This window comes from Marmota monax, unplaced genomic scaffold, assembly GCF_021218885.2.
Source record: "Marmota monax isolate L192 unplaced genomic scaffold, Marmota_monax_Labrador192_F-V1.1 WCK01_AAM20220418_F8-fsc00019, whole genome shotgun sequence".
Lineage (NCBI taxonomy): Eukaryota > Metazoa > Chordata > Mammalia > Rodentia > Sciuridae > Marmota > Marmota monax.
Window position 1 is genome coordinate 12,234,249 of NW_026695242.1, and position 27,236 is coordinate 12,261,484.

At 34.0% G+C, this 27,236-nt stretch overlaps 1 protein-coding gene across 5 annotated transcripts in view; it reads left to right on the top strand.

Moving 5' to 3' along the window:
- The window catches only part of Ctnna3 (catenin alpha 3), a 1,743,363-nt gene that overhangs the window by 1,649,582 nt on the left and 66,545 nt on the right, over positions 1 to 27,236 (top strand). For all 5 annotated transcript variants that reach the window (XM_058577909.1, XM_046419856.2, XM_058577911.1 and 2 more), the window contains one exon: positions 21,268 to 21,373. In XM_058577909.1, coding sequence (XP_058433892.1) covers positions 21,268 to 21,373 — 106 coding nt within the window. The remainder of the gene's footprint in view (positions 1 to 21,267; positions 21,374 to 27,236) is intronic.

Below are 27,236 nucleotides of genomic sequence, written 5' to 3' on the forward strand. Positions count from 1 at the left end.
AACACAAAAATCTAAATTTAAAAATTTTAGTTATATTCCTTTACAATGTGGTGCCTAAATTAAACTTCATGATCTTAATCCTATTTGTCTTACTAAAATTCAATGACTAAAATAATTTCTCTCAATAGATAAGTGCTTTTTATTTAAACAAGTAAAATGTTTTCATTGAAATTAAAACCTATTGCAAAAAAATTGAAGTTATCAATTAAAAGTGCATTAACAAAACACTAATAGGGTGTGTTTGTGTGTGTGTGTGTGTGTGTGTGTGTGTAAAATATACACACATACAAGCTACCTGGTTTGATATCTACTATTTTAAAATTTGTGATAAGATCTAGTACATATAATTTTAATTGATTCTCATGTAACTTAAATAGATGAACAATTTTTTTATATTTGTTGCATGCTGGTCCTCTTAATACAAGCTGATATAATGTGAAAAACTATTTTAAATAATATTGTCTCTTTCCTATAGTAGCATATTTTATTAAAATAATATATATAAATACTATGGGCAAAGAAACATTGGTTTTGTGGAAGAAGCAAGTACATCTAAGATCAAGTACATCTAGATTTTCTTTTGAATCTATAGTTGAGCTGAAGAAGCTATTTTATTGCATGAATATTTCTAATTTTTTCCTCAACACAACTCCAAATATGGAAAATTTTCTATATACATTTATATAATTTTTAGGCAAGTAGTTATCCAAGGGAATGTCTTCTAGTTTGCCATTCAAGTATTTGTCTCAATTAATGCCAATACCACACGAAAATAGCATTCATATAACTATGAAAATTTTAAGTCTACAAAGTTGCTTTGCATATCCTTGCCTTTTTAAGTCCAGAAATTATTCCAAGAGATAGGCAGGATGGCCATTACTATGCCCACTTTAAATATGATAAAACTGATACTTAGATTAATTATTGACTGCTTATAAGTGGAGTCTTCCCCAACCCAGCATGAATGTCCACATTTTTAGTGCTGCTGGCATCAAGTTTGGAAAAGGCAAAATCCAGTTGTTAAGTAAGTAGAAATATCCAAGTATAGTGATCAAAATAGACAACTGAGGGGGAAGTGTTATGGATGGTGTTCAAGGTTGAATAGAGCCTGAAAGTGGTCTCCAGAGAGACACAGCTTTGTTTATATGAACTGTGTTTACGCACACACACACTTTCAGATGATGTGAAATTAGTCATGATTAATGTTTCAAAATTGATCATGACCCTAAAATGTGTATACATATTTTCTTTTATTAACTAGTTTGTTTATGCATAATCAAACTGGTTAAATTTCAACACTTCTAGTTCTGTGTTAAAGATCATATTTCATCCTACTAAAAAATCTAGTTCTAAGTTAAAGTTGAAATGTAAAAATTAAGTTTCCTCTTTCTCTTTTCTTCACCTCCTTTTTATAAAGTCACCAGATTTCTAGAACCTATTTTTCATGATGTCAATTCTGACACCTTAGTTCTTTAGAGAAACTTGGCCTTAAGTCTTTAAAGACAAGTTTAGCATCTATTAGATGCTGTCTGTCACTATAATTATCTAAGAAAGGTTCAGCTTGTTCTCCTACAATTTTATGTCACCTTCTCTTTGCAGTGGAGGTGAGTTTTGATAAGAACACTGTGTCACATTTATTTCTCCAGATCTGTCTAAATCTTGACTATAGTATTGGGGATGTTTTCCCACTTCTCTTTTTTTCCCTCATTTGGGTCTAATAAAACAACCTATCAGTTTCTACTTTCATGTAAAGAAAGGATTTTTATTCTCTTTTCTCTTTACTTATTTATTATATTTACTTTGTTAAATATCACTTTTTTCTCAGTATTCTAAAATGTATTCATCAGAAAAACACAGTGGTGTCTTAACATGCCAAATATCTGAATCTAATCTTTCATTCTTGTAGCAAATATACTGCTCTAGAGAATAGAACTAGGACCAATGTGAGGAATCCAGCAGATTTTTGCTCAATTTAAAGCAATTGCTAACCAAGTTGTAAATAAACAAAAGTAGTGATGTATTCCCAGTGTTGAAATATGCAATCAGAAATTAGATAGCTATCTGTCATGGAGTTTTTAGAAATTACTTCCACAGTCAAGGGAATTTAGACTGATTGTCCAACAAGTTTCTATATTATAAGTATGTAGTTCAAAGGCACTTGTCATTATAAAGTATCGTGATTTATATACACTTTATTTTTCATTTACTTGTCTCATTTTACAGAGACTTATCCTTTAATATTATTGTGTATACTTATTGAAGAAAGATATTAGATGATTTTTGTACACTTTCTGGGGATCAGACTTTGAAAATTTAAGTGGACATTAAAATGTAAAATTATATCTTTTGTTATCAAAATTCAGTCATTGCTGTTATATACCTTCCACTCTCAATTCCAGAGTTGCTGCAGGCATTATTGCTTCCTTCAACTATTATGCTCCCCAGAACCAACCAAGCTTTATTTTCATATTGCCACTATTACTATCTGAAACTACCTTATTGTTTGTTTACATGTTTATTATTTTTTTTAACTTTACTGCTTTCATTATAAGTTTTAAAGCTTCATGGATGCAAATGCCTAGGAAAAATGCTAGTATGTAGTAAAAATGTTCAACTAAACTTAAAGAATAAATTAATGAACAAATGGAAGACTGAATGAACTATTTTTTCTACTTTTTCACCCATGAAGCTATAATAAGGAAGATAATCTTGACCCAAATGACCTCTACATTGGAGTGTCCCTATTATCTGCATTGTAATTACAGAAGGGAGAACCCATGACTCATTCTTGTTTCTGTCCATCATATTGCCCAGAAAAGTGCCATATACTTAAATAACCAACAAAAATTTGTCAAATTATGAGATAGTTAAATTGCTTTATGGAAGTGAAATAGCTTTTCCTACAGAGTCTTACTAGAATAGAATCTTTCATGATTAGAAACAGGAGAAAATGAGGCCACATGTTGGATATTTTGGTCCCAAAAAGTATTTAAAAAAACACATTAAAAAATAAAACCAAAAAACTGGCAACCTGGGTTGGTATAAGCATACGGGAAGAATCAGAAGTAACAGATTGAATTGACCCCTGATCTGCCACTTTCTGAACTTAATCAAGCCACTAGCTTATATGAATATCAGTATTTTCTTTTGTAATTATGGCTAATAGTCTCTGCTATTTCTAGACTCCAAGTGAGTTTTGTATATCAGAAATCAAGTAATCAGTGGGCAAATGCTTTGTACTTTACAAAATGCCATACAATCAAAACTTACTACTCTGGGTAGCATCTATGAAATTGAGGGTCAGCAGTCAGTTCAGTCCACAAGTAACACCACCAGGAAGTGTCTCCAGTTTTAACTGGCAGAGGAGCAAAAGTGGGAAAAGTAGAACAGGCAAAGAAGAGACAAAGAAACAATGAGAAAGAAAAAGAGACAAGAGGAAAAAAAAGGAAAAGAGAAGGTAAAATATACAGAGAGTGATTGCAGGGGGGAAATGTGACCAAGAAGGAAGCAGAGAAATAGCCAGCAAGAGAGAAAAAAATTGTACCTGGTGGGGAAGAGAGTCACACCCCAGGTAAGCACAGGTAGGTAGAGGTCCCTAAACTGAAGTTTCATCCATTTCAAAGTAATAGACTCAGCAAGGTCGGGGATGAAGCAAGAATCTTTGTTTCAACTCCACACAGGATTAGCCAAAATGATGTGTTGTCACTTGAAAATGGAAAAGTCCAAGTGACACTGATACTGGTCTAGTACAGACTGGGAATGAGTTCTTGTTCCCTGGTTTTGAAGAATAAACACCTGAGGATTGCCAAGGCAAGCATAGAGAGCAAGTTTTATTTAAGAAAGTGATAGAGGACAGACTTCCCCAAAGAAGTGGGGGCTTCAGAACCTTCAGTGGGAGGGTATGTGACTTGCTTTCTTATAGACCTCAGAACCACCCTCTTTGATTGTTGTTTTCTGTTTTTCCCCATATACATTACCAAGAACAGAAGGCGGAGGTTAATTGTTAGCAAACTAGAAATGCAGCAGCACAATCAGGAAGTTAACCATAATCAAACCATTGTTCTGTCTTTGATAAGTAATCATTACTCTAAGGACCCCCATAGTTTATTACCTGCACTGACTTCCTGACTTTACCCCTGCCTCAGTTTGCTGAGGAATGTGACATATCCTGTCCACTTAAGCCAGGCATGGCTGCTGGTGAATTGCTTTACAGCAAAGAAACAGGTGAAGGTCAGCACAGTGGGCCCATTTTATAGAATTATCCTCTTAACCTTGTGTTCTCACCGTTCTCGTTCTCATCTATCTGTCCCCTAACACCAAGATAAAACAACATGCACATTTTCATTCTTAAAATAGAAACTGCATCAGGAGCATATGCTCATGCTAATTGAGAATCTCTTCTTGGGTGTTTGATGAAATCTGGTTTCTAGGAGTCAAACTTTAGTAGGATGCTGATTTCTAGTGGTAGAGTAAGGAAGGCCTGAAGAATCCTTGGTATAATTAGTAGTGCATAGGACCTGACTGTCCCTTCCTTTATGTTCAATATGACACAGGTGAAACCTCTACAATTCCACCAAAGTGGCCCAGCACACTTTCCCCACAGTAAGTTTTTTCATGTGCATTGCATAATAATTTGAACATGACCTTTTAAAAGAAAATTAAATCATTAGTCTCACTTTGGGGATCTTTGGGAGCCTTGTGATTGTGGGATGTCCAAGCTCAGCTCTTACAAGATAAAGCAGAACCTACAATATCCAGTCCTTTGGGTTATTTGCCTTGTTTCTAGAAATAATGGCTATGTTTAAAAATACATTGTTCTTTTCTTCCTTGGACCTTTCATTATTCCTTTTGTTATTATTATTAAAATCTGAAGCAATGTTTTCTGGTTTGCAACTTTAATTCCCCTTTGAACTTAGTTCTTTTCTGATGTAAAAAACCACTAAAAACAGTTCCTGTTGTCTTTTCTATAGCATCTGTGCTCACAGGAATAAATTGCTACTTAGTTGTTCTGTAACTTATATAATGTTTCCTTCCCTAATAGCTAGCATCTCAAAGGAGGAGCAATACAAACCAGTCTTTATAATTATTCAGAGTTTCTATCTGGAATTAATTTAGGAAAAAAAGAAGGATATATTACACACAATGAAGGCATTTTTAAGATACATGCATATTAAATTTTTTTAAATAAAAATATTTTAGGGTATTCATTCATTGTCTAATTTTAGTAATTCAAAGATGATTATCCATTGAAAATTTGACCTTTACTTTGAACCATCAAAAGAAAGAACATGTTTTTTTCTGATTTGTACCTTTCTTCTTACAAGCCTTCTAATTATCTTTTGTTTCCTAATACTGAATAGACCCAATGATATGAAATAAAAGTCAAAACCATGAAGTTTATTTGCATCTTGAGTAAATGAATTGATTAATTTATCTCTTGAAAGATATTTTTGCAAGAACTTTGATATGTCAGTCCACAGCTGGTCTCTTTGTTTGCTCCATTTCCAAATGCTCTGGGAAACCCAAGAATAAATTAGACACTGACCTTTTTTTTTTTTCTTTTTGTTACTGGGAATTAAACTCAGGGACCTCCTAACTCTGAGCTACATCCCTAATCCTCTAAAACAAAGTTTCATTTTTTAAATGAAACAGGGTATTACTAACTTTCCCAGTCTGTCCTGGAACTTTTGTGTCCCTCCTGCCTCAGCCTTCCTAGTAATTGGGATTACAGGTATGCACCACCACATCTGGCTCCAACAAGCTCAGATTTTTGCTTAAGAGCTAAAACATGTGTATACATAACTCTGAAGTAGAAAGGACTGAATGTAAGATGATAGGACTGTTCAAATTGATTAATTTTTTTTTTGTTTTGGATAACAGAAAAGACCTGGGAGAGAAGGTAGAGGAAACTATGACTTACACTAATTTCCAAAATGAGGCTATAAGATGTTATTTTGAAGAATGAAAAAAAAATATTATAAAGTTTATTTGTACTTGTTATCTAAAAAGAATTTTACCTCTATCAGCATTTAATATATAATTGGCTCTGACACTCTCCTATAGTCTATATCCCAGAGAAGAGAGCTCTACAGTCTTTAAGGGTTGTTTATAAAGCCTTCATATATTTAATGACTTTTAATTGTATCTAAATTAATGTGTGTCAGCTTAACTGGTTTTATGAATTGTACTATCTCATTTTGAACACTCTTAAATATGGAACTGATTTTTTTGAAGTTTTTAGATGTCTTAAATCTAGTAGGTTTAAAAGGGAAGTCCAATCAAAGAGCAAAAGGATGTCAAAGTTGACAATTCTCTTGTTCTTACAAGACAATGTAGTCCAATCAAAATAAAATCAATGATAATGTAATCAAAACTGGTAAGAAGTAGACCAATAAAATTAATTATCAAGAAGACTGCTTTAATAAGAATTTTTATCCTCTAATACTCATTTCATATTTCTCCTCAGGGAATATTGTGTCTTGAGGTTGCTTTTAATGACATTATCACTAGTAAGACAATTAAAGTTGATTTCATCTTTACTGGATGTCTAGACAATGAATGTTTGTTTATATGCTTTATAATATGCACAACTTATCAGCACAATAGTACATCTATAACTTAAAAACGTATCTAGAGAAAGTTTAAAGGTAAAGCATGTATCATTTCATTCTATCCTGGACAGCACAGGCTAAATAAAGGCCCCCAAGGCAACCTATTTGGCTAAAACTGTGGATGTTTTGCTATTTAAAGCACAAAAGTTCAATGTGAAGAAGGGATGCCTTTGGGATGCCAGCTCCTGACATAAGCACTTTAGCCTTCTTGGAGCTTATCCCATGGAGCTGCCACAATGTTAATGATTTTAGTCTTCTGGGAAAATGTTATTTTTTCCCATTGAGAAAAAAAAAGTTATTCAGTAGCAGAGCTGTAAGCTACTGAAATGAACTGAGTCTCCTCCTGAGAACTGCTAAGGCATTTCTATGGTATTCAGAATAGTCTCCCTATCATTTGACTGTTGGTTTTCTTATTTCATATTCTTTTCTTCCTAAACACCCCACTTAATTGGAGGCCCAGTGTCTTCTGTTTCAGTGAGCATTTTCGAAACTAGAAACACTGGGGTTTCAGGAGGAGTTACAGGAAATAGAGAAAGGCAATCATCTCAATGTAGTTCAATATGTTCCCACTTCACCATTAAAATTTTCAAAAGAATTTTGGCAAAACACTGAAGCCTACTTTCAGAAAAAGAAAATTGAATGAAATAGATCCCTGGAAGAATAGGGTGGGGATGCTCTTAACCCAATCCATCCTGACACCATGACCCATGGCACACGGCTAGGGCAGCATAACAATATCCATCCCTTTAAACAAAGAGCAAAAATGTCTAGAAAGAAACAACAAAACAGAAAATATAACCCCAGTTTATATTATTTTTAGTATAGTGCCATCCTATAACAACATGAGACAATCTACTTATATATGGGATGCATCTATTTTAACCCTAAGGCAAGTAAGTTTTAGAGTAAGAGTACATACAGATAAGAGGAGGGATCACACATCTGGGAATGATGTTAAGTAAATGCTATTTTACCATGTTGCTTTAAGTTTTCATTGAGAAGTTAACAAATATGTTGTCTCAAATTGTATTACATAAATAATCAGGTATTGGTCATGACAAGGTGATAAGAAAGTATTAGTAATAGTAGTAGTAGTGTTGCAGGAAACAGACCAGTTGAGAAACAGCAAGCAGAATTTGAAGAGGAGGAGAACTCTGAACTTCATTTTATGCTGTCAGGCCCAGAGGAGAACAAACTTAAAACTCTGAGCCCTGAGCCGCAGTTTTTCACAACATTTATAGGTTATTTGGCATCATCTTAGACCCCATCCTATCATTGGGGGATTTTTTTTCTTAAATAATTTTTTTTAATCTACATGACTTATATATAGGTTCTCTAACATAAAGCATGCTTATAGAAACAACTTAGAAGAAAAGGCTGTATTCACAGGCATCTGTTAAATCTCTAACTCTAAAAGCCTGGCATAGGGGTGTTTATGTTTCAAAAGGGAGTAGTCAGACTCTTAGAGAGACTTATTCACAACCCAAAAGGTAGGGAGGGACCTAAGGTTAATTAGGTTTCTTGAAGAAAGGCTGACAAAGGGAAGGAGAATTAACCCTTTCCCCAGGCATAGGTTTCCCATTATAATGTTTTTATAATTTTATTTTACAGTGAACTTTGGTTTTGTCATCCATCACAGTAGTAGTAATAGTAGTATTAGTAGTAGTAATATGTGTGTTTCAATGAAAGCTGAATATTTCAAATTTTAAATTCCTGCCCTTTAGAAATTGACTTTGGGTAACTTCATAATATGATAATAAAATATGTGAATTGATTGAGAGCAGCAGTAGTCACACATTAATGTGAAAATTAGATGCATAAAACAGTATGTTTTACGTTACTTCCAAGCTGAAAATTGAGATTATTAGACATTATAGTGTCCTAGAATTTAATAAACTGTCATTGTACCGACTGGACTAGGGAAAGGAGGGCATACCAGAGATCAGCTGGTGGATTCTTGTCATCTCAGAAACAAGAAGGCCTGCAACTGGGGGCAAGTCAGATCACTGAATAGTCCTATACCCAGTCCATTAACTATGACAGGTCTTGATGAAGGTAGTGTTCTTTTCACCTCTGTTTCTTCATCTGGATCTTAGGATAACATTGAATCATGAGCAGGGTAAGAAGTGAGTTGGTAGGCTTTGGCATGGTCAAATGCTAAATAATAATAACCAAATTATATTATTTTTCTAAATGTAAAATGACTATCTTCTGAACCCCTATGTTATGATTTCGATATGAGGTATCCCACAAAAGCTCACGTGTGAAACAATGCAAGAAGGTTCAGAGGAGTAATGATTTGGTTGTAAGAGTCTCAGCCCAATCAGTGAATTGATCCCTTAATAGGGATTAACTGGGTGGTGACTGAAGTGGTAGGGTATGAATGGAGGAGGTGGGAATTGGAGCATGGCTTTGAGTTATATATTTATATCTGGTGAGTGGGGACCTCTCTCACTCTCTGATGCCTGATCATCATATGAGCTGGGTCCCTCTACCACAGTCTCCCACCATGATGTTTGGCCTCACCTCGAGCCTGAGGAGCGGGGTTGGCCTTCTGTGGACTAAGACCTCTTAAACCGTGAGCCCTCAAATAAACTTTTCCTTCTCTACAATTGTTCTGGCTGGGTCTTTTAATCACAGCAGCACAAAAACTGACTTAAACACCCTATAATTTGGTCAGATATTAAAGGAGCAAGGACAGCCAGTATATCACAGTGGTTTAAGGGGAAGCTGGAAAAAATGCCCAGGCTCTGTAAGAGATTGTGCACATGATTAATGCTGAGGCCACTACCAACAGGAAAAAGAGGGACTCCCACAGTCAGAGAGTGTGATTGTATTTACAGTACACTGCCTTTGATTAATGTACACACTCAGAGAAGTAATGTGTAGAGGGTAAGAAAAGACATGTTTTCAAATGTTGATGCTGAGTACAGATTTTCCATTATGGCTTGAAAAGGTGTGGATGAATAATGACTTACAATCTCTTGGGGATATGTAGGAAGAGGTCATAACAGAGACAACTTTTGCATGTATGAGGGAAGATAAAAATGACCTTCTTGTCAATTTTCACTGTACTCATATGAACCTGGAACGTCACTACTGAGAAGTTTTTATCATATTTCACAATTTTTATAACCAAGAACTTGTGATTTTTAACAATAATGTTGTCCCTAAGTAACCCTTTCAAATATGAAATGAGTATGTATAGCTTCTTATTGTCTTATGAAAACAAATTCTAGAGTTTTCAAATTATGTGGATCTCAAAGAGGAAATGAGTACATATAATCATCACCTGAAGCTGGGTACAGTGGCACAGGTCTGTAATCCCAGCAACTCAAGAGGCTGAGGCAGGAGGATCACAAGTTCAAAACCAGCCTCAGCAATGTAGCAAGGCTCTGTCTTAAAATATTTTTAAAAAGGGCTGGGGATGTACCTTAGTGGGTTCAATCCCTGGTTTCCAATAAATAAAACCTAAAAATTTTCTCCATTTCCCCCAGAATAAGATTCCTCCCTTCTTCTTGTCACATCTCAGGGTACAAAGTGCTTTCAGTCCAAGTGTGCTTAATGTGTAGCACCGGGAGAGCAGAAAGGCAGGTTAAATTTAAAGTATGATATAAATGGTAGAAAGAGGAAAAACACCAAACTAAACACACATAGTTTCTCCCCAGGCAACTCTGATTTCCACAGTTCTCCATATTTCCTAGGTTACCCCCTTGAGTATGAATTATAAGTAAAGGAGCATATAGCTAGCAAACAATTTAAGAACCAAGAACTGGAACTTTTCACTGGCAATTGGAATGATATTGGTCATGTTTTAAAAAAAGGAAATAAAGAAAGAACAGCGATTGGAGAAGCAAATTCTATAGTACTGTCCATTTGTTCTAGCTGATTTGATCTAAATTCATGGAACCAATAGCTTTCTCATAGGAGGCAACTCTGGCATCTTGGTAGTGATTTGGGGGAACTGTAGCAGGGTGAATAATGATCCCCAAGTCATCCATCTCCTCCTCCAACCTGTGAGTGTTATGTGGAATAAGGGACTTTGCAGATGAGACTATGTTAAGGATTTTGAGACTGAAGAGATTATTCTGAATTATCTGGATGTCTTCAATACAGCAAGGGTCTTCACAAGAGGGAGTAGGAGAACAAAAAACAGGCCACCAGTGAGATGACAGAAGCACAATAGTAGTGACATGCTTTGAAGATGGAAGAAGAAATCACAAGCTAAGGAAAGCAGGCAGCCACTAGATGCTTGAAAAAAAAAAAAAAAAGGCAAATGAGCAGATTCTGTAATTAAAATTTCCTGGAGCAAGTCTTGCTGATGCTGCAACTTTAGCCTAGTGAAATTTATTTTGGATTTATGGTGTACAGAATGGTAAAACAATAAATTTGTGTTGTTTTAAGCCACTAAGTTTTTAGAGATTTGTTACAGTAGCAATAACAAATTAATTACAAGAATTATAGTGTTAGAAATACCAAGGTTCCAGGATAAATCAAACACATGTTCGGAAGTAGGTCGGCATGGACAAATTGTAGAAGAGTGTTCCCCAAAAGGGAATCTAGCAAGAAGGCCCACTTGGGAGGGCAGTCCCCCAATATTTATCCCCAACAAAGCACTGCCCCTTCCTCTGATAGGAAGAGTTTGTGGATCCAATCTATTAGATTAGCTACTTCAAAATTTGGATGGATATACAATCAATCAACAAATATATGAAAAAATGCTTATCATCTCTTACAGTCAGAGAAATGCAAATCAAAACAACTGTAAGATCATCTCACTCCAGTCAGAATGGCAGCTATTATAAAGACAAACAACAATAAGTGTTGGTGAGGATATGGGGAAAAAGATACACTCATACATTGCTGGTAGGACTGCAAATTGGTGCAGCCAATATGGAAAGCGGTATGGCGATTCCTTGGAAATCTGGGAATGGAACCATCATTTGACCCAGCTATCCCTCTTCTCGGACTATACCCAAAGGACTTAAAAACAGCATACTACAGGGACACAGCAACATCAATGTTTATAGCAGCACAATTCACAATACCTAAACTGTGGAGCCAACCTAGATGCCCTTCAGTGGATGAATAGATAAAAAATAATTGGTATATATACATAATGGAATTTTACTCAGCAACATAAGAGAATAAAATCATGGCATTTGCAGGTAAATGGATGGCATTGGAGAAGATAATGCTAAGTGAAATCAGGCAATCCCCTGCCCCAAAACAAACAAACAAAAAAAAACAAATGCCCAATGTTTTCTCTGATATGAAGAGGCTGACTCATATTAGGGTAGGGAGGGAAACTATGGGAGAAATAGATGAATTCTAGATAGGGAAGAGGGGAGGGAGGGAAAAGGAGGAGGCAGGTGATTAGCAAGTATGTGGAATGTGATGGACATCATTATCCAAAGTACATGTATAAAAACACAAATTGGTGTCAACCTATTTTATATACAGAGATATAAAAAATTGTGGTATATATGTGTAATTAGAGAATAAAAAATTGTGGTATATATGTGTAATAAGAATTGTAATAAAAAAAGTACATGTATAAAGACATGAATTGGCGTGAGCATATTTTATATACAAAGATATGAAAAATTGTGCTCTATATGTGTAATAAGAATTGTAATGCATTCTGCTGTCATGTATTTAAAGAAATAAAATCAATTTAAAAAAATAATTAAAAAGCCACACCTTAAAAAATTTGTATGGAAATGAAAATGGGCTACAGTTATGATTGGATACCTATTGGGGAATTTTTAAAAATTGCTCCATTCTGACCACACAGTTTCCTAACTTAATATGACTCCATTATACACATGAAACTTAAGTTGCAGTAAATACGCCTGTATTGCATTACAGGTTATTTTGGATAGAAACAAAAACATAAGTCTTACAATGGGAAGAAGGATAAGAATAATTGATACAGAATGATACCTGTTGTAGGTTGTAGAGGCAGCAATAAGGATTGGGATGCAGAAAGCTACCAACTCCAATTTTCTCTTTAGATCGATGTATGATTTTTCTCAGCATTGGAAGAGGAGAGGAGAGTGGTAATTTTTCTTATATGGCTACGACCTTTAGATATGGTAGTAAAATAACTTATTAATCATTCAAAAAATAGACTGGCATTAGGAAAGAAGTTCTGCTTAGAAGCCACAGTTTTCACCAGTGTTAAGGGTCACAATACCATTAATGGCTTCATTGTTCATTCTATTAAACTACATATGGTCAATCCTAGGTCCCCATCACTAGATTACATTTCTCAATGAACTAAAAGTTCATTGGGGATAATAATTCCCAGATGTATTTACTTATAGACCCAAGTAGAATGGAAGAAAAAGGAGAAGAAAAAGATAAATGTGAGATCATTGATAAGAGAAATTCAACCAAAGAAGATAAAGAAGAGGTTTTTGGTTTGTTTGTTTGTTTTTCTTGTTTGTTTTTCAATGCCCCTTGAGATTAGTTCGAGTAGCAATGAAGGATGCTTTAATAGGACTTCATTCAAAACAGTGGCTGGGGATCTCTAGGTGTGTGTGTGTGAGAGAGGGGGGGGGAGAAAAGAGAGAGAGAGAGAGGATTGTTCCATTGCAACATGTGAAATAGTCCACTGATTTAGAGGTATCGATTGAATTTTAATGCTTTAAGATGACCACTGAAAACCCTATGATGATACTAAGACCCTGTAATTTATTTTTAATTGGCTCCAAATGTACTGACTTAAACTCTTTGTTATTCAACTTAAACTAACCTGTATTTCTATACCTTGGAAAAAAATAAGGAATTTTGAACTTCTTAGATTCTATTTCCTGGTTATTAGGATGAAAAGAGTAAACATCAGGCACAGAGTGAGCATGCAAGGCAGCACAAGATGATATATGCACAATGATAGAAGTTCCAGGACATGAATACCAACTCCTAAATGTGCACACTGCAAAACCACTGCACCACTCTGCAGCAGGGTGGGGTGTGAGAACTGAGTGGAGTGAGACAGTTAATCATAACAGTTTCTGGAAGAGGAAAATAATAGGACAAAACCTGTTATTATGTATATTTTCAGTTCAAAATTAACAGAAAATGGTAAAATCTTTAGTTAGGAAGAACTGAAATAGTGGGTTTTACAAAAGACAAAATATCCATCTTGTTGACGTCTATTTTGCCTCCAAATTAAAAACAAGCAAACTTTGATAAAGAAATTCTTTATTCTAATCCTACTTGTTTCCTACTGTAGGTGTTTTCCTTCTCTGGATTTTGTCGTCTATCGTGGATTTGATAATTATAATAAGAGGTTAAGAGGAATTTGGAGAATCTAAAAGTTGAAGAACAGGCCAGGCACACTAGTGTTCACCTATAATTCCAGCTCTTAGGAGGTTGAGGCACGAGGATCACAAGTTGAAAGCCAGCCTCAGCAAAAGCGAAGTGCTAAGCAACTCAGTGAGATCCTATCTTTAAATAAAATACAAAATAGGACTGGGATGTGGCTCGGTGATGGAGTGACCCTGAGTTCAATCCCTGGTAACCTGACCCCCTGCAAAAAAAAAAAAAAAAAAAACAACAAAAAAAAACGAACAGAAGAAAAGATTTATGGCTTACACCTTATTGGAAAACTAGTTCATAGATATGAGGTAGAGAATCCCTACTCCCTATCCATACATACACACAAACACAAAACCATTACCACATAATCATAACATTAACATCAGCAGCAATAACAATAGTAACTCTATCTAAGTATTCTCCTAGACAGATTTCTAAAATTTCTCTAAAATAAGTCTCATCCTTGTTTCATAAACAAATACAATGATGAATAAGACAGACTTTCATTATCATGCACAAAGCAGAACCTTTGTAATTTTTGTTGTTAATAATGGTCTCTATATTGTGACAATTTCAAAATAAGAAATAGAATTGGCCTTGTGCCCAGGCAGAGTATCTGTCTTATAATTTCAATTGTATTGGTGAAGGACCATGGTTCTTTCCCAAATTTCCATTCTACTTGGTGACATCCAAAATTTCACAACACCTTTTTGCTGAAATGGAAAATATACTGTATTGGATATCAACACCCCTGGGAATATGACATGAGTTCACGAAACGCTTCTCCTTCCTGGGCCCAATTTTGACACATTTCCAAGCCTTCTCTGCAGCTACATGAGTCCTTGACTGTATTCTGGAAAGTGGATGTGAGTGCTATGTACCAATTCTCATCCTGTCCCTAAAGCCTACTGTGAGATCCTCTAGTCTCATTCTTTTTAGGTGTTGGATGCCTGGCTACAATGGTTCCCTGCAGAGGAGAGTCCTGGGTCTTTAGGGGATAGCACTGGGGTCCTTGAACAACTGTGTGGTACATAGCTTACTACCCCACAAGCCACCTTCACTATGATTTGAGAGAAAAATCAACTTGACTGTTTGAGGCCACTAAGACATTTTGATGTTCTTATACATATTTTGATGTTCTGAATAATATAGAACAAGAAAAGAAGAAATGACAAATATATCTATAATTGTATAATATATGCATAATTTTTTCAGACATATTTTTACTCTCTCATGGAGCAACATCATTTTGAGACTTGAATCCCAAAGGTTCCTTAGGATTCTAATTACTCCAGATGATTGTTAGCTGATTATTCACTAGCTGATTTACCAAGGACTTTTATAGAGTCTTCAAAACTTGAGAATGACACTTTAAAGGGAAAGTAACATTAGAGGGAGAAAGTTGCCTAATTCAAGTTTTATGTCTGAATAGTAGAGAAACATCGTGTCCTTGTTTGAGTGTGGTATCTCTCTTCATCTCATCATTTGAGTGGTTTTCATGATAATTTCATTTTTTGTTTGTTTGTTTTTTATCTAACACAGAATTACAAGTAAGGGAATTCTGGTGGTTCCCTTATAGAACTAAATCATTAATCCTGGGAAGTTACACTTCCATAGAGATCCATCACTAAGTGGAAATAAACTGTATAAAAAGTTAAACAATAGCCTTGAACAACAATAACAATACCACAGACACACACACACACACACACACACAGTTTATGTGGGTATATATTTTATGTTATTTTTTCTTGGTGAAAGGATGTTATAGACAAGGCTATACAGAACAATATTGTCAGCAGATATAAAAAAGAACGTAATGAAGTGAATTCAGTTGATATCTGGCAAGTAATATAATATTTAAATAAAAAGATCAAAGGGTAATTTTTATAAGATGTCCTTATTTGTAAATGGAGAAAGGAAAGAAAAAATTGCATATGATAAGCAACTACTATATGACAAATATTTTGTAATACATTTGATTTTATGTTCCTTACCATATGAAAAATATGACAATCATTATTTTAATGGAGAGAGAACAAGCTCAGACCAACAAAAGTCATTATTTACTTAAGACTAATTTGCTAATAAGTAAAATTACTAGAATGCAAATTAAATATATGTCCCAAGTTCCTATTCATTTTATTCTTTTGAAGCATCAATTTGAATGCTATAAATAAGCAAGCAGAACAAAACAAAACTATGTCTTAAGTTAGGACTTTCTGATAAAAAATTCATTTGACACATCATAAATGAACATTGAAATGCAGTTTCCCTTCTAGCGTGGCACATGTGATGTCTAAGTTGGAGAAGGTAATGTTTAGGATGTGGGAAGAAGAAGGAAAGGTAATTAGGGTAAAAAAAAGAAAGCAATACTATCTCAAGAAACTCTAGGCCGTAGGCTTCTGGAGCCCTTTAACCATTTGCCATGAACCTGCCAAGTCTATACCATATAGGATATTTTTTCTCATTTTTCTGGGACACAGATTTAGGCAGTATTCCTTGAGGTTTCTGCGTGTGAGCAAGTCACTGTTGGTGGATCTCCCTGATAACCAGTGCCAGAATCTAACCTTCATCTTTGCTCTCTATTGAATAAATGGTAACACTCATCAATGGCTAAACAGAACTTCTGGTATTTTAATTTTAATTTAGTGTGTTTTATGGGAGGCAGTATAGCACAGCTTTTAAAAGCAGATCCTCAGGCCAAACTGCCTAAGTTCAAGTCCTATCTCCAATACTTATAAGCTGCATGACTTAGTCAAGATATGTTTAACTTCTCCTCAGTTTCCTCATCTGCAAACTAAAGATAATAACAATTCTAAATTCAGAGGGTGATTATACTGATAGTGTGTGAATGGAAACTAGCATGTAGAAAATGATATATGTGTTAAATAGTATTATAGAAGAAAATGTACAGTGTCATTGTTTTAATCTATTAAGTGAACTGTGATATCATGGGACTTATTCAAAATAAATATAAGCACCAAAGGAAAAGAAGATTAAGATAGGCCTGGTGAGGTGAAGATTAAGGTAAAAATTTTTGGTTAAAAAGGAGTATAATATTGTTATCACAGATTTAAGAGCAACAAAATGCAAACAATATAATTGAGCTTTCTGTTTCATTTTCAATCAGTAGCAGAAGTTACCAAATCATTGTGTTTATCCTCTGTTGCCAAAAAGACAAAATAAATATATGAAACCATTTGGTGGTTTTTGGTTCTTAAATCTGAACCCCAGTTAATTGGTCATCTGCACCATCTTCTAATTGCTTGTGCTTAGTCAAAAGAAAGAAGGGAGGAATCTAATGCCAGAAATGGGAAGAGAGTCAAAGATGGACATGTCAGAAATGGCCAACAGGTTTATGTTAAACCAAGATATTACATTTCAGAGGTGTCCCTTTCACTCACCTAATTGAAATACCCATGGTGTCTCCATCTTTGAATTATTGCAGGGCTTCCATTACACCTTCTAACTCTTAATTTTTTAAATTACTTTTTAGTTTTAAATTAGCACAGGTAAAATTGTATACATTTACTGTATGCCACAGGATGTTGTGCAATATGTATGCAGTGAGGCCTGGCTAAATAAACATGCATCACCTAATACAGTTGTCACTGGGCCAGCCCTCCACCTCAGACCTCCGTCTACCCTCCTTTTTAGGAGATAGATTATTATTTTATAACCTCAGTTCATTAAAATTTCTGGCCTCTGGTTTCTTTAAATATTTTCAAATATTTCAATCTCCCTCCTTCCTCCTCTGGGCATCTTTCTCTGTAGGATCCAACTCCATGATTTAAGGCACAGTTTGTTGACAAGAAATCCTGGGACCCTATTATGAAAATGAAGGCAGCAAACAACCTTTGAATGTATTTCCCAATTTAAAAAAGCTTTCATTACACAGCACATTTCAAGCAGAGAATGTTAAAAATCTATCATAGTTTCAGTAATTATGGCTTCCTCTGGAAGCTTGGCATGCTATGGAATCATTTGTAAAATGTGGATTTTGTTTGGCACTCAGTAGGAAGCTTGCCAAGCAATACATTTAATTAAAAATGTGGGAAAGGGAATGATTGTGGTCTGTCATAGTGTATGATCATTGCTTTTAATTTCTAACCCTTATCGTTATTTTTATGATAGTGGGCTCATAACAAGATTCGTGTTTAAAGTTAGAGGTGATTTTTCTTTTATCAGCATAGTGTTTTTATACAGGAAATATATTATTTTGAGGGAAAGGGTACATTAGCTGCATTCCTTAGATCTAAGTCTTTGTCTATGGTGCAAGCTACGAGAGAGCTTTAGCTGCTCTCCTTAGTAACAACCTTTATCCATTGTTTAAGACCTTGAAAATTGATGCATTGCCTTTTGGGAGCTTAGACAGCTTTATTTAAGTCTAACTTTCTCCAGAGACGCATAGAAATAATGAAATGCAATGCCTTTCTTGAACATAACCCTGTACATAGCTTCTAGTCCTCCCTGATGCGTAAAGTAAATTTGATAAGAGCAACTCCAATATCGTAATGATTAATGTTGACTTTTTTTTTTAATTTCAAAGCAACCTATGTCAGCAGATTCAGAGAAGTGTGATGATAACCATCTCTAAGGCCAGATTCTCATTGTGTTACATACACTCTTCTATTTTCACAAGGAAACTTGTCTGTAATATCTTTGAGAGGCACCACAGAAAGGATACAAACGTAATGGAAGGGGACCTTTCTGACACAAGCTTTTGAGAGTTCAGGTTTTCAGGTGTAGAATTCTCTGACCACTTAGCTTTATGAATCTCCTCTTTTATCACTACATAGCTCCACCCTTCTTAGTGAACAAAGATATTCCTTTAATAACAGATAGGTCAGATTTAACATTAGGTGTCAGTCCAAGGTGTAAATAACACATAGACAAAGATCATTTTCACTCCCCGTCTCTTGTAACTCCACTGTATTTTGAATTCATAAAATCTTTTTCTAATTCTGACCAGTTTATTGTTCTCTTCCACCTTCCTTATTATCCCTCCTTCCCCTAAAGCATTGAGACCATTGCTTAAAAGAACCGTTCTTCCAGGGTCCCATTCTCTGCTAGGGAAAAATAACAGAAAACCAGTAAGCAAATCTTTGAGAGTCCATGTAGTAACAACAAGGAGGTTAGGAAATAGGGAGAAAAGTAGTTTTAATTGGACGCAAAAGCTTCATTAATTCTGATAACGGTTCATCTTTTTTTCTGGGAAGAGGAAATAGAACAAAAAAAATCTCATTTTCATCTTCCAGTCTAGTTGCACACACCTCACATCTTTGAAGAGTGGAGATCCAAGTAAAATGATCTAGATATGAAGGTATCTGACTGTCCTTTCACAGTAATTTGCCAAAGCCAGTACCGATTTTCCTCAGCAGAAATGCTGCTCTCATATCAAAATGGTCAATCACTGAAGAAACAAATAGAAAGTTGCTCCAAAATGTAGTAAGTGCCCTTTTTCCTTCTTTCCCTGCCTGCAAAATCCTGAAAACAATCCAGCTTGTATTCCAGGGCATTTTGAACCAAAATTGTCTTCAAGTAAGAATAGCTGTAACTTATATATGTGAATGCTTGCTTTGTTTAAAGCAACAACATTCAGAGCACTGTATAGAAATAAACTCATATAGTCCTTAGAATGTCCATATGTGGTCAGTGCTACTGTTATCACTGAAGAAACTGAGGCACAGAGGAGTTATTGATCTTTCTTGATTTATACATAGTGGGAAGTAGTCTGTTTTGGGAAACAGTTCAAGATAATATGAATCCAGATTTACTCAACTACTATGATATATTTATTTTTTCTTATACTTTAGAAAGAAGAGATTGATTAAAAGCAAGAGACTTGATTAAAGAAGATTAGACAGAGACAACAATATCCCATGTGCCTTGCACAGTAGCATATGCCTGTAATCCCAGGGGCTCAGGAAGTTGAGGCAGGAGGACTGTGAGATCAAAACCAGCCTCAGCAACTTAGCAAGTCCCTAAGCAACTCAGTGAGAACCTGTCTCTAAATAAAATACAAAGAAAGGGCTGGAGATGTGGCTCAATTGTTAAGTGCCCCTGAACAAAAACCAAAAACCAAACCAAAACAAAACATGTAAGGAAGAATACATAAATGGTGTTCTTTACAGGTACCATTGACTTTCTGGGGCACTCTGAAGTTAGACTCCCTATTATATTGTTTAAAAATTCAATTCCAATCCCCTGCCTTTTTTTTAATGCTCACAGCGTGGTATTAAAATGACAAAACTGTGAGGTAGGCAAAACAAGATCAAATACATGTCAAAATCTTATAAAGACAACTGGGCCACCTGGATGGTTCTCTTGACTAGCACAAACTGTGTACATGGGTGGGCAACTGTGTGACAGCTAATTTTATAACATATTTCTTCAAAATAAGGCTGGATCACTATTTAATAATTTTGTTTATTTTTTTATGTGGTACTGAGGATCGAACCCAGCACCTCACGTGTGCAAGGCAAGTGCTCTACCACTGAGCTACAACCTCAGCCTGGATCATTATTTAAGATGAACAGAGGGTACCTCTTTTTAAGTACTTCTGTTGAATTGTTCTCAGGCCTAAATTCATTTTTTTCTGGGAGAAAATTTCCACTCATTGCAGCAATGCTATCAGCATTTTCCTTTGAAGTGATGCTACAGTAAGTGGATTTACTTAGGTAAGGCTTAGGATATCTTCTCTTTAAAGCTGGAAGGACAACTGCAGGGCCAACTGGGGGAAGAATTTGATTTATGCTCCTGTGTTAAATGTCCCAGGTTATACATTTGTCAGGCTTGGACTTTCTGTGTTTGAAGGAATATGAAGAAAAGATAATATGATAAAAACCTAAAACCAATAACTGAAAAAAACTGTAAAATACGGATTAAAATGGAAAAATTAAAAGTAACCTTGTTGATCAAATGCAGTTTTAAATGTATACATGTATATAATGTCCAAAGTATAATTTTCGTTGCTAGAATCAGGAAAATACCTTTGTCTTTAGGCATCTCAGAGATTTCCAAGAGCATCTCTAAGCTGCTATTTACTATAATAAACACCTGGAAATGAAGATGCAATGAAATCCATCTTCTCTGTAGCATTTTCTGAACCTTAACACAATAAAGCTTTTATTTTTTTAGAAAAAAATTCATGTAAGACTTTAGTCTGATTGGTACCTACCCAAAACCAAAGTATGTAAAACTAATTGTCAATACACCAGGATGCAAATCTTTTATATATGCAAATATAGATGTTTATCTATCAATATAAATATAGATCCATTGTTTTATGAAGCACTCAAACTAACATGCATTCTTTTATTTTCAGAGGCAAAGGCCCACTAAAACATACAACTGAGGTGATATATGCAGCTAAAATGATATCAGAATCAGGATCAAGGATGGATGTCCTCGCTCGGCAGATTGCTAACCAGGTGAATTATTTACAAATGGAAATTGTGAAATCCATGCTCATTGCTCCTTGCCATTCAAACATTAATTAGAGCAAAGATGGATTTTTATTCTATTGTATATTTTCCTTAAATTGCATTTGGTTTATTTTTCATTTTATAACATGATTAATATACAACTTATTAACATTAATATACAAGTATCAATAATATTATTAAGAATTAATAATTTATAAAGTTGACAATTCTAAGGAAGCTTAACTTCTTTTAGGGGAAATTTATTTTCACTTTAAATTTTTTCAAATGATTTTTTGAATCAGCTTTTTCACTTCAAAAAACTGTTAATTTTATTTGGCAGTTAATAACCAAACAGTGTTTTTTCCTTGACAATTTAGATTGCTTATTTTTTATTTTCAAAAATGAAGACATTTAAAAATTTTATTATGTTAAGTTTCTTGGGTTAACAATATATTATAACATTATATATAAAACTAAAAGACACATACTAATTAGTGAATACTAAAGTGAAAATATATAATAAAGAAAGTATATCATTCTTATGGAGACTGGTGTTTCTAAACACTTTGATTTCCTTTCATTAAATGTCTCATGGCTCTTTTTCAGTTTTCTAAGTAGCAGCTACATCATTTAAGTTACCTTCTGAGTAACTTTAATTGGAAAATCTGTCAGTTCCACTAGTTAATTTATTGAGATATTCAATTAATATTTAGACTGGGGTATAACATTACTTTGAAGCCTAATATTTAATTCAGCTTCATAATAAATATTAATTCCTCCTCAGAAAAAAAAAAACACTTCTCTTTTTGGCTTTGCACTTATTCCATATCATTTCATATAATTCCATATTCTTTATTATTTGAATATACAATATATGAAAAACAAATAAAAACTGATAATAGCAGAGAAAACATTTTTTAAAGTCCTTGAGTTATACATATCATTTATTGTCTTGGCTTTAAGAATTATACAAATTTTATTAATCTTATGTTTTAGTACAAATTGAGCATCCTTAAAAATCCAAAAATAGATTTGATACTTTAATAAGTTTTGGATTTTAGGGCATTTTGTTTTCAGATTTTCAGATTTTGCATGTTCAACCAATATTCCAAAATTTAAAAAAAATTATTTATAAATAAGTCTCCAAAACTTGACACACTTCTGGTCCCAAGTATTTCAGATGGGGAATATTCAGCCAGTATGGAGCACTTATAATTGAAAGCAAGTTGTATTCTACTATAAGTCGAAATGTCCAAGTCTGAATAAATGACTACAGCCCACATATGCCCCTATATTTTTCTTATTTTAGAATTTTATTGCATTCACTTTTAAAATACAGACTAAATATTGTTGGAATTGGTGAAACCTTACAGTTCATTACACAGATTTACATACACTAATAACTTTTAACATACTAAATTCTTCCTATCCTTTTTCTTCTGTATATTTTGGAATTCACAGTTTTTAAAGTTCAAATACTTATGTCACTTGGAAGTTTTTTTCTTATGTTGGTATTCTTTAATTTGACCAGACAACCTTACAGTAGGTACTTATATAATATAGCTTCATTAAATTATGCCATTGTTTTTAACATTATTCAGATTGTAAGAGAGGAAGCAAAGGTACAATTTCACTTCCATATAGCTTTGACATTTTACAACAAGCTGAAGGAAATAGTCACTGACTAATGAAGAATTATGGATGACTCTATGGCCTTTTCCATTTCATATGGTATAGCAGTTTCAAATGAATTATTTCTGTTCTGAACAAATAGGGTTCTGAAGAATCAAACTTGCTAATAAATAAACAGGTTATGTTTTCATAGTGGCCATCTTGGGAGATTGTCCATGAAAGTGTTCTGATATTTTTTTAAATATTGACATATAAATTTTAGGCATTAAATAATAACTGATTTTGATTGTGGAAGACAATGATGAAAACAAGGCCATTTTCAGTGGCTAATGCATATTATGAAAAAACTCTCCGGGGGCATTAGTTGCTATCTAGTTTGTTCAATCTAGTAGTTCAAAATTTTAAAGAATTTCTATGATGCTGTTTAGTCTGCTTTTTACTGGAGTATCAGAAGGCCAAATGCTAAGTAATTTCCAATTTAATCTAGTGTAAACTTGAAATACATAAATACATATTATATTATAGTATAATATATACATATTTTATTAGATCAATAATAGTTTTATTTTGTATGACTTCTAAAGCTCATATGCAGAGAGAATGAAATGGAATCTGATTAGTTGAGGCTTCTAATTATGCTTGCCTGGCTCCCTCTTTCTTCATTCTTCCTCCCCACCTTACTTCCTTGTGCATGTATTCATTGTGCATATACCAGGTATAATTCACTTCTAAGGAATTACTGTCAGCTAACAAGAAAGAGAAGAACTTAAATATTGTTTAATTAGTTGTGTATGTTTTTATTATTTTAATTGTACATATTTATGTGGTACAGAGTAATAATTTGATACATGTGTACAATATGTAATGATAAAATCATAATAGTTAACATTTCCATCTCAACATTTAAGTTTTTGGATTAATGTGTAATAATTGAACTAATTTATGCAGTACAGTATGATAAAACCCTTCTATTTAAATACCCAGTACCCTCAGGAAATTTATTTGTATCAATCACTTAATATCTCTTAAACTTTCCCATGCTCCCAGATAGGCAGAATCAATATTGTCAAAATAGCCATACTTCCAAAAACATTATACAGATATAATGCAATTCCTATTAAAATCCCAATGACATTCTTCATAAAATAGAAAAAGCAATCATGAAATTTATTTGAAAAAATGAGAGACCCAGAATAGGCAAAGTAATCCTTTGCAAGAAAAGTGAAGCAGGAGCATCACAATAGTGGACCTTAAACTATACTCCAGAGCAATAGTAACAAAAATGGCATGGTATTGGCACCAAAATAGGCTTGTAGATTAATGGTACAGAATAGTGGACACAGAGACAAACACATAAATACAGTTATCTCATACTAGAAAAAGGTGCCAAAAACATTCATTGGAGAAAAGATAGCGTATTCAAGAAATGGTGCTGAAAAACTTGGAAATTCATATGTAGCAAAATGAAATTAAATCCCTATCTCTCACCCTGCCAAAACTCAACTCAAAGCAGATCAAGAACCTAAAATAACTATACTAGAGACTCTGTGCCTAATAGAGGAAAAACTAGTCCCAAATCTTCTTCATGAACTTAGGACCTGACTTTCTTAACAAGACTCCTAAAGCCTAAGAAGTAAAATCAAGAATCAATAAATGGGATGGATTCCAATTAAAAAGCTTCTTCTAAGCAAAGGACACAATCAATAACATGAGCAGAGAGCCTATAGATTGGGAGAAAATCTTTACCACATGCACTTCCAATAAAGCGTTAATCTCTAGGCTATATAAAGAACTCAAAAAACTTAACACTGAAAAATAAATAACCCAATCAATAAGTGGGCTAAGGAACTGAACAGATACTTCACAGAAGAGGAAATACAATCCATCAACAAATATATGAAAAAGTGTTCAACATCTCTGGCAATTAGAGAGTGCAAATCAAAACTACTCTAAGATTTCATCTCACTCCAGTCAGAATGGCAATCATTAAGAATATAGGCAGTAATAAATATTGGCAAGGATGTGGGGGAAAAGCTACACTCATACATTGCTGGTGGGACTGCAAATTGGTACAACCACTATGGAAAGCAGTATGAAGACTCCTCAGAAAACTTGGAATGGAACCATCATTTGATCCAATTATCCCACTCCTTGGTTTATACCCAAAGGACTTAAAATCATCATACTACAGCAATGCAGCCACATTAATGTTTAGAGCAGCTCAATTCATAATTGCTAAACTATGGAATCAACCTAGGTGTCCTTTAATAGATAAATGGATAAAAATATGTGATATGTATATATATATATATATATATATATATATATATAATATATATATATTATATATATATATATATATATATATATATATATATATATATATAATTTTTTTTCAGTGGAACATTACTCAGCTTTAAAGAAAGAATGAAACTATGGCATTTGCCAGTAAATGGATGGATTTGGAGAATATGATGCTAAGCGAACAAGGCCAGTCCCCCAAAAAACCAAAGGCTGAATGTTTTCTCTAATATGAAGATGCTAATTCACAATAAGGGGAGCAGGGCACTAGAGAAGAATAGAGTTCCCTTAGATTAGGTAGAGGGGATGTGGGGATAGGAAGGATAGTAGAAGGAAACAGATATTATTACTGTATGTATATATGTAACTGCATGACCAATGTGATTCTTCAACATGTATACTCAGAAAAATGAGAAATTATATCCCATCTATATATGATACATCAAAGTGCATAAATGCATTCTACTGTTATGCAAAACTAATTAAAACAAATAAAAAATTGTATTGAGATGGTGTGGTAGCTTAATAAGACATCTAAAACATGCTTTTCTAAGTCCTATAGAACCCATACAATTTTTTGTCTTTATTACACAATGAAATCTTAAAGGACATCATGTTTTTAGCTATCAAAAATTTAAACATTTCTCTTATAAATATATAGAATGACAGGTTGGAGAAGTGGAAAAGATTCCAGACCCCTGTCACAAATTTCTTTCTATTCCTGCACACTATAATGTAATTCTCCATTTTAGCAGATGTTATAAATTTCATAAGGTAGGAATTATACACAAAAAGAGTTCAATTAGTTACAGAAGCAATATACCCCCAAATAGGAAGGAGATGAATAGCAGCCAAAAGTAAACTTAGCATCTGTTAAAGCGTGTTGCACAAGAAGAGAACAAAATTAGACTTTCTGACCCTGGTGGTATTTCTGAAGCCTAACTGCTTGTTGTAATTTTTTTAAAACAAAGATATGCAGGCTGTTGACTAGGTCCTGCCACCTAATCATAAATGAGCACAATTAAAATCAACGTTTAGTGATAAATGCATTGACGGTTAATGTTAATTCAAGTAAAGATGACATTTTAAAATAAAGAAGTATAAGTCAAATCACTCACATTGCACTCAATCTGCACATGTACTTTATACTGATATTTTGATTAAATTTTGTTGGTGGTTAGTCTCATTTGACTTTTCATGCTGAGGCTCTGAGTCAAAAACGGTATTTTAATGAAACTACACCAGAATTAAACTTCTGGAGTATTCATTATACCATAATTACATGTCATTTAAGGATATAATTCCCAAATACACCTTGTGACAGTTTGTTTGTTTTGATGTTATTATTGGTCTGCAATTTATTTCAGACAAATATTAGAGCCTAGATTTGTTTTATAGAGTAATGAACTCTTACTTCATAAAAATAAGTATTTAACAGCTTCTCAGGAATTAAATAGACTTAATACAGGATATTTGATGTGTTCTCGTTCTTGAGTGATAGTCTCTTGCTTAAAAGGATGATGTTTTACTATTTTTCCCTTTTACTGAATCTGTCATTTTCCCACTGAAACAACTTCTTACATGCTATGACAAGATTATATATTTAGGTTAATTTCATGTATGAATCATGGCTCCCGGAACCAAAGTATAAGGTGGTGTTCTAGAGTATAGGAGGTGGGGGTGCCTTAGTTATAGGAGGGCAGAGGAGAGCTGAGGGAAGTTTATTCTTACAGCTGCTACTGTCTTTAATTCCAAATAGTCAGAGTTTGTTTGAGTTAACTTTTCCACATCCAAATTCTGTGTGCAAGATAACACATTTTTATGAGTTCATTTCAATTCATTCATTGAATTTCAGGCAAAATGGAGGTGAGTTGTAATCTATTAGTAACCTATCTGTTTATTATTCATTTATTTATTTATTTTTGTAGTGCTGGGT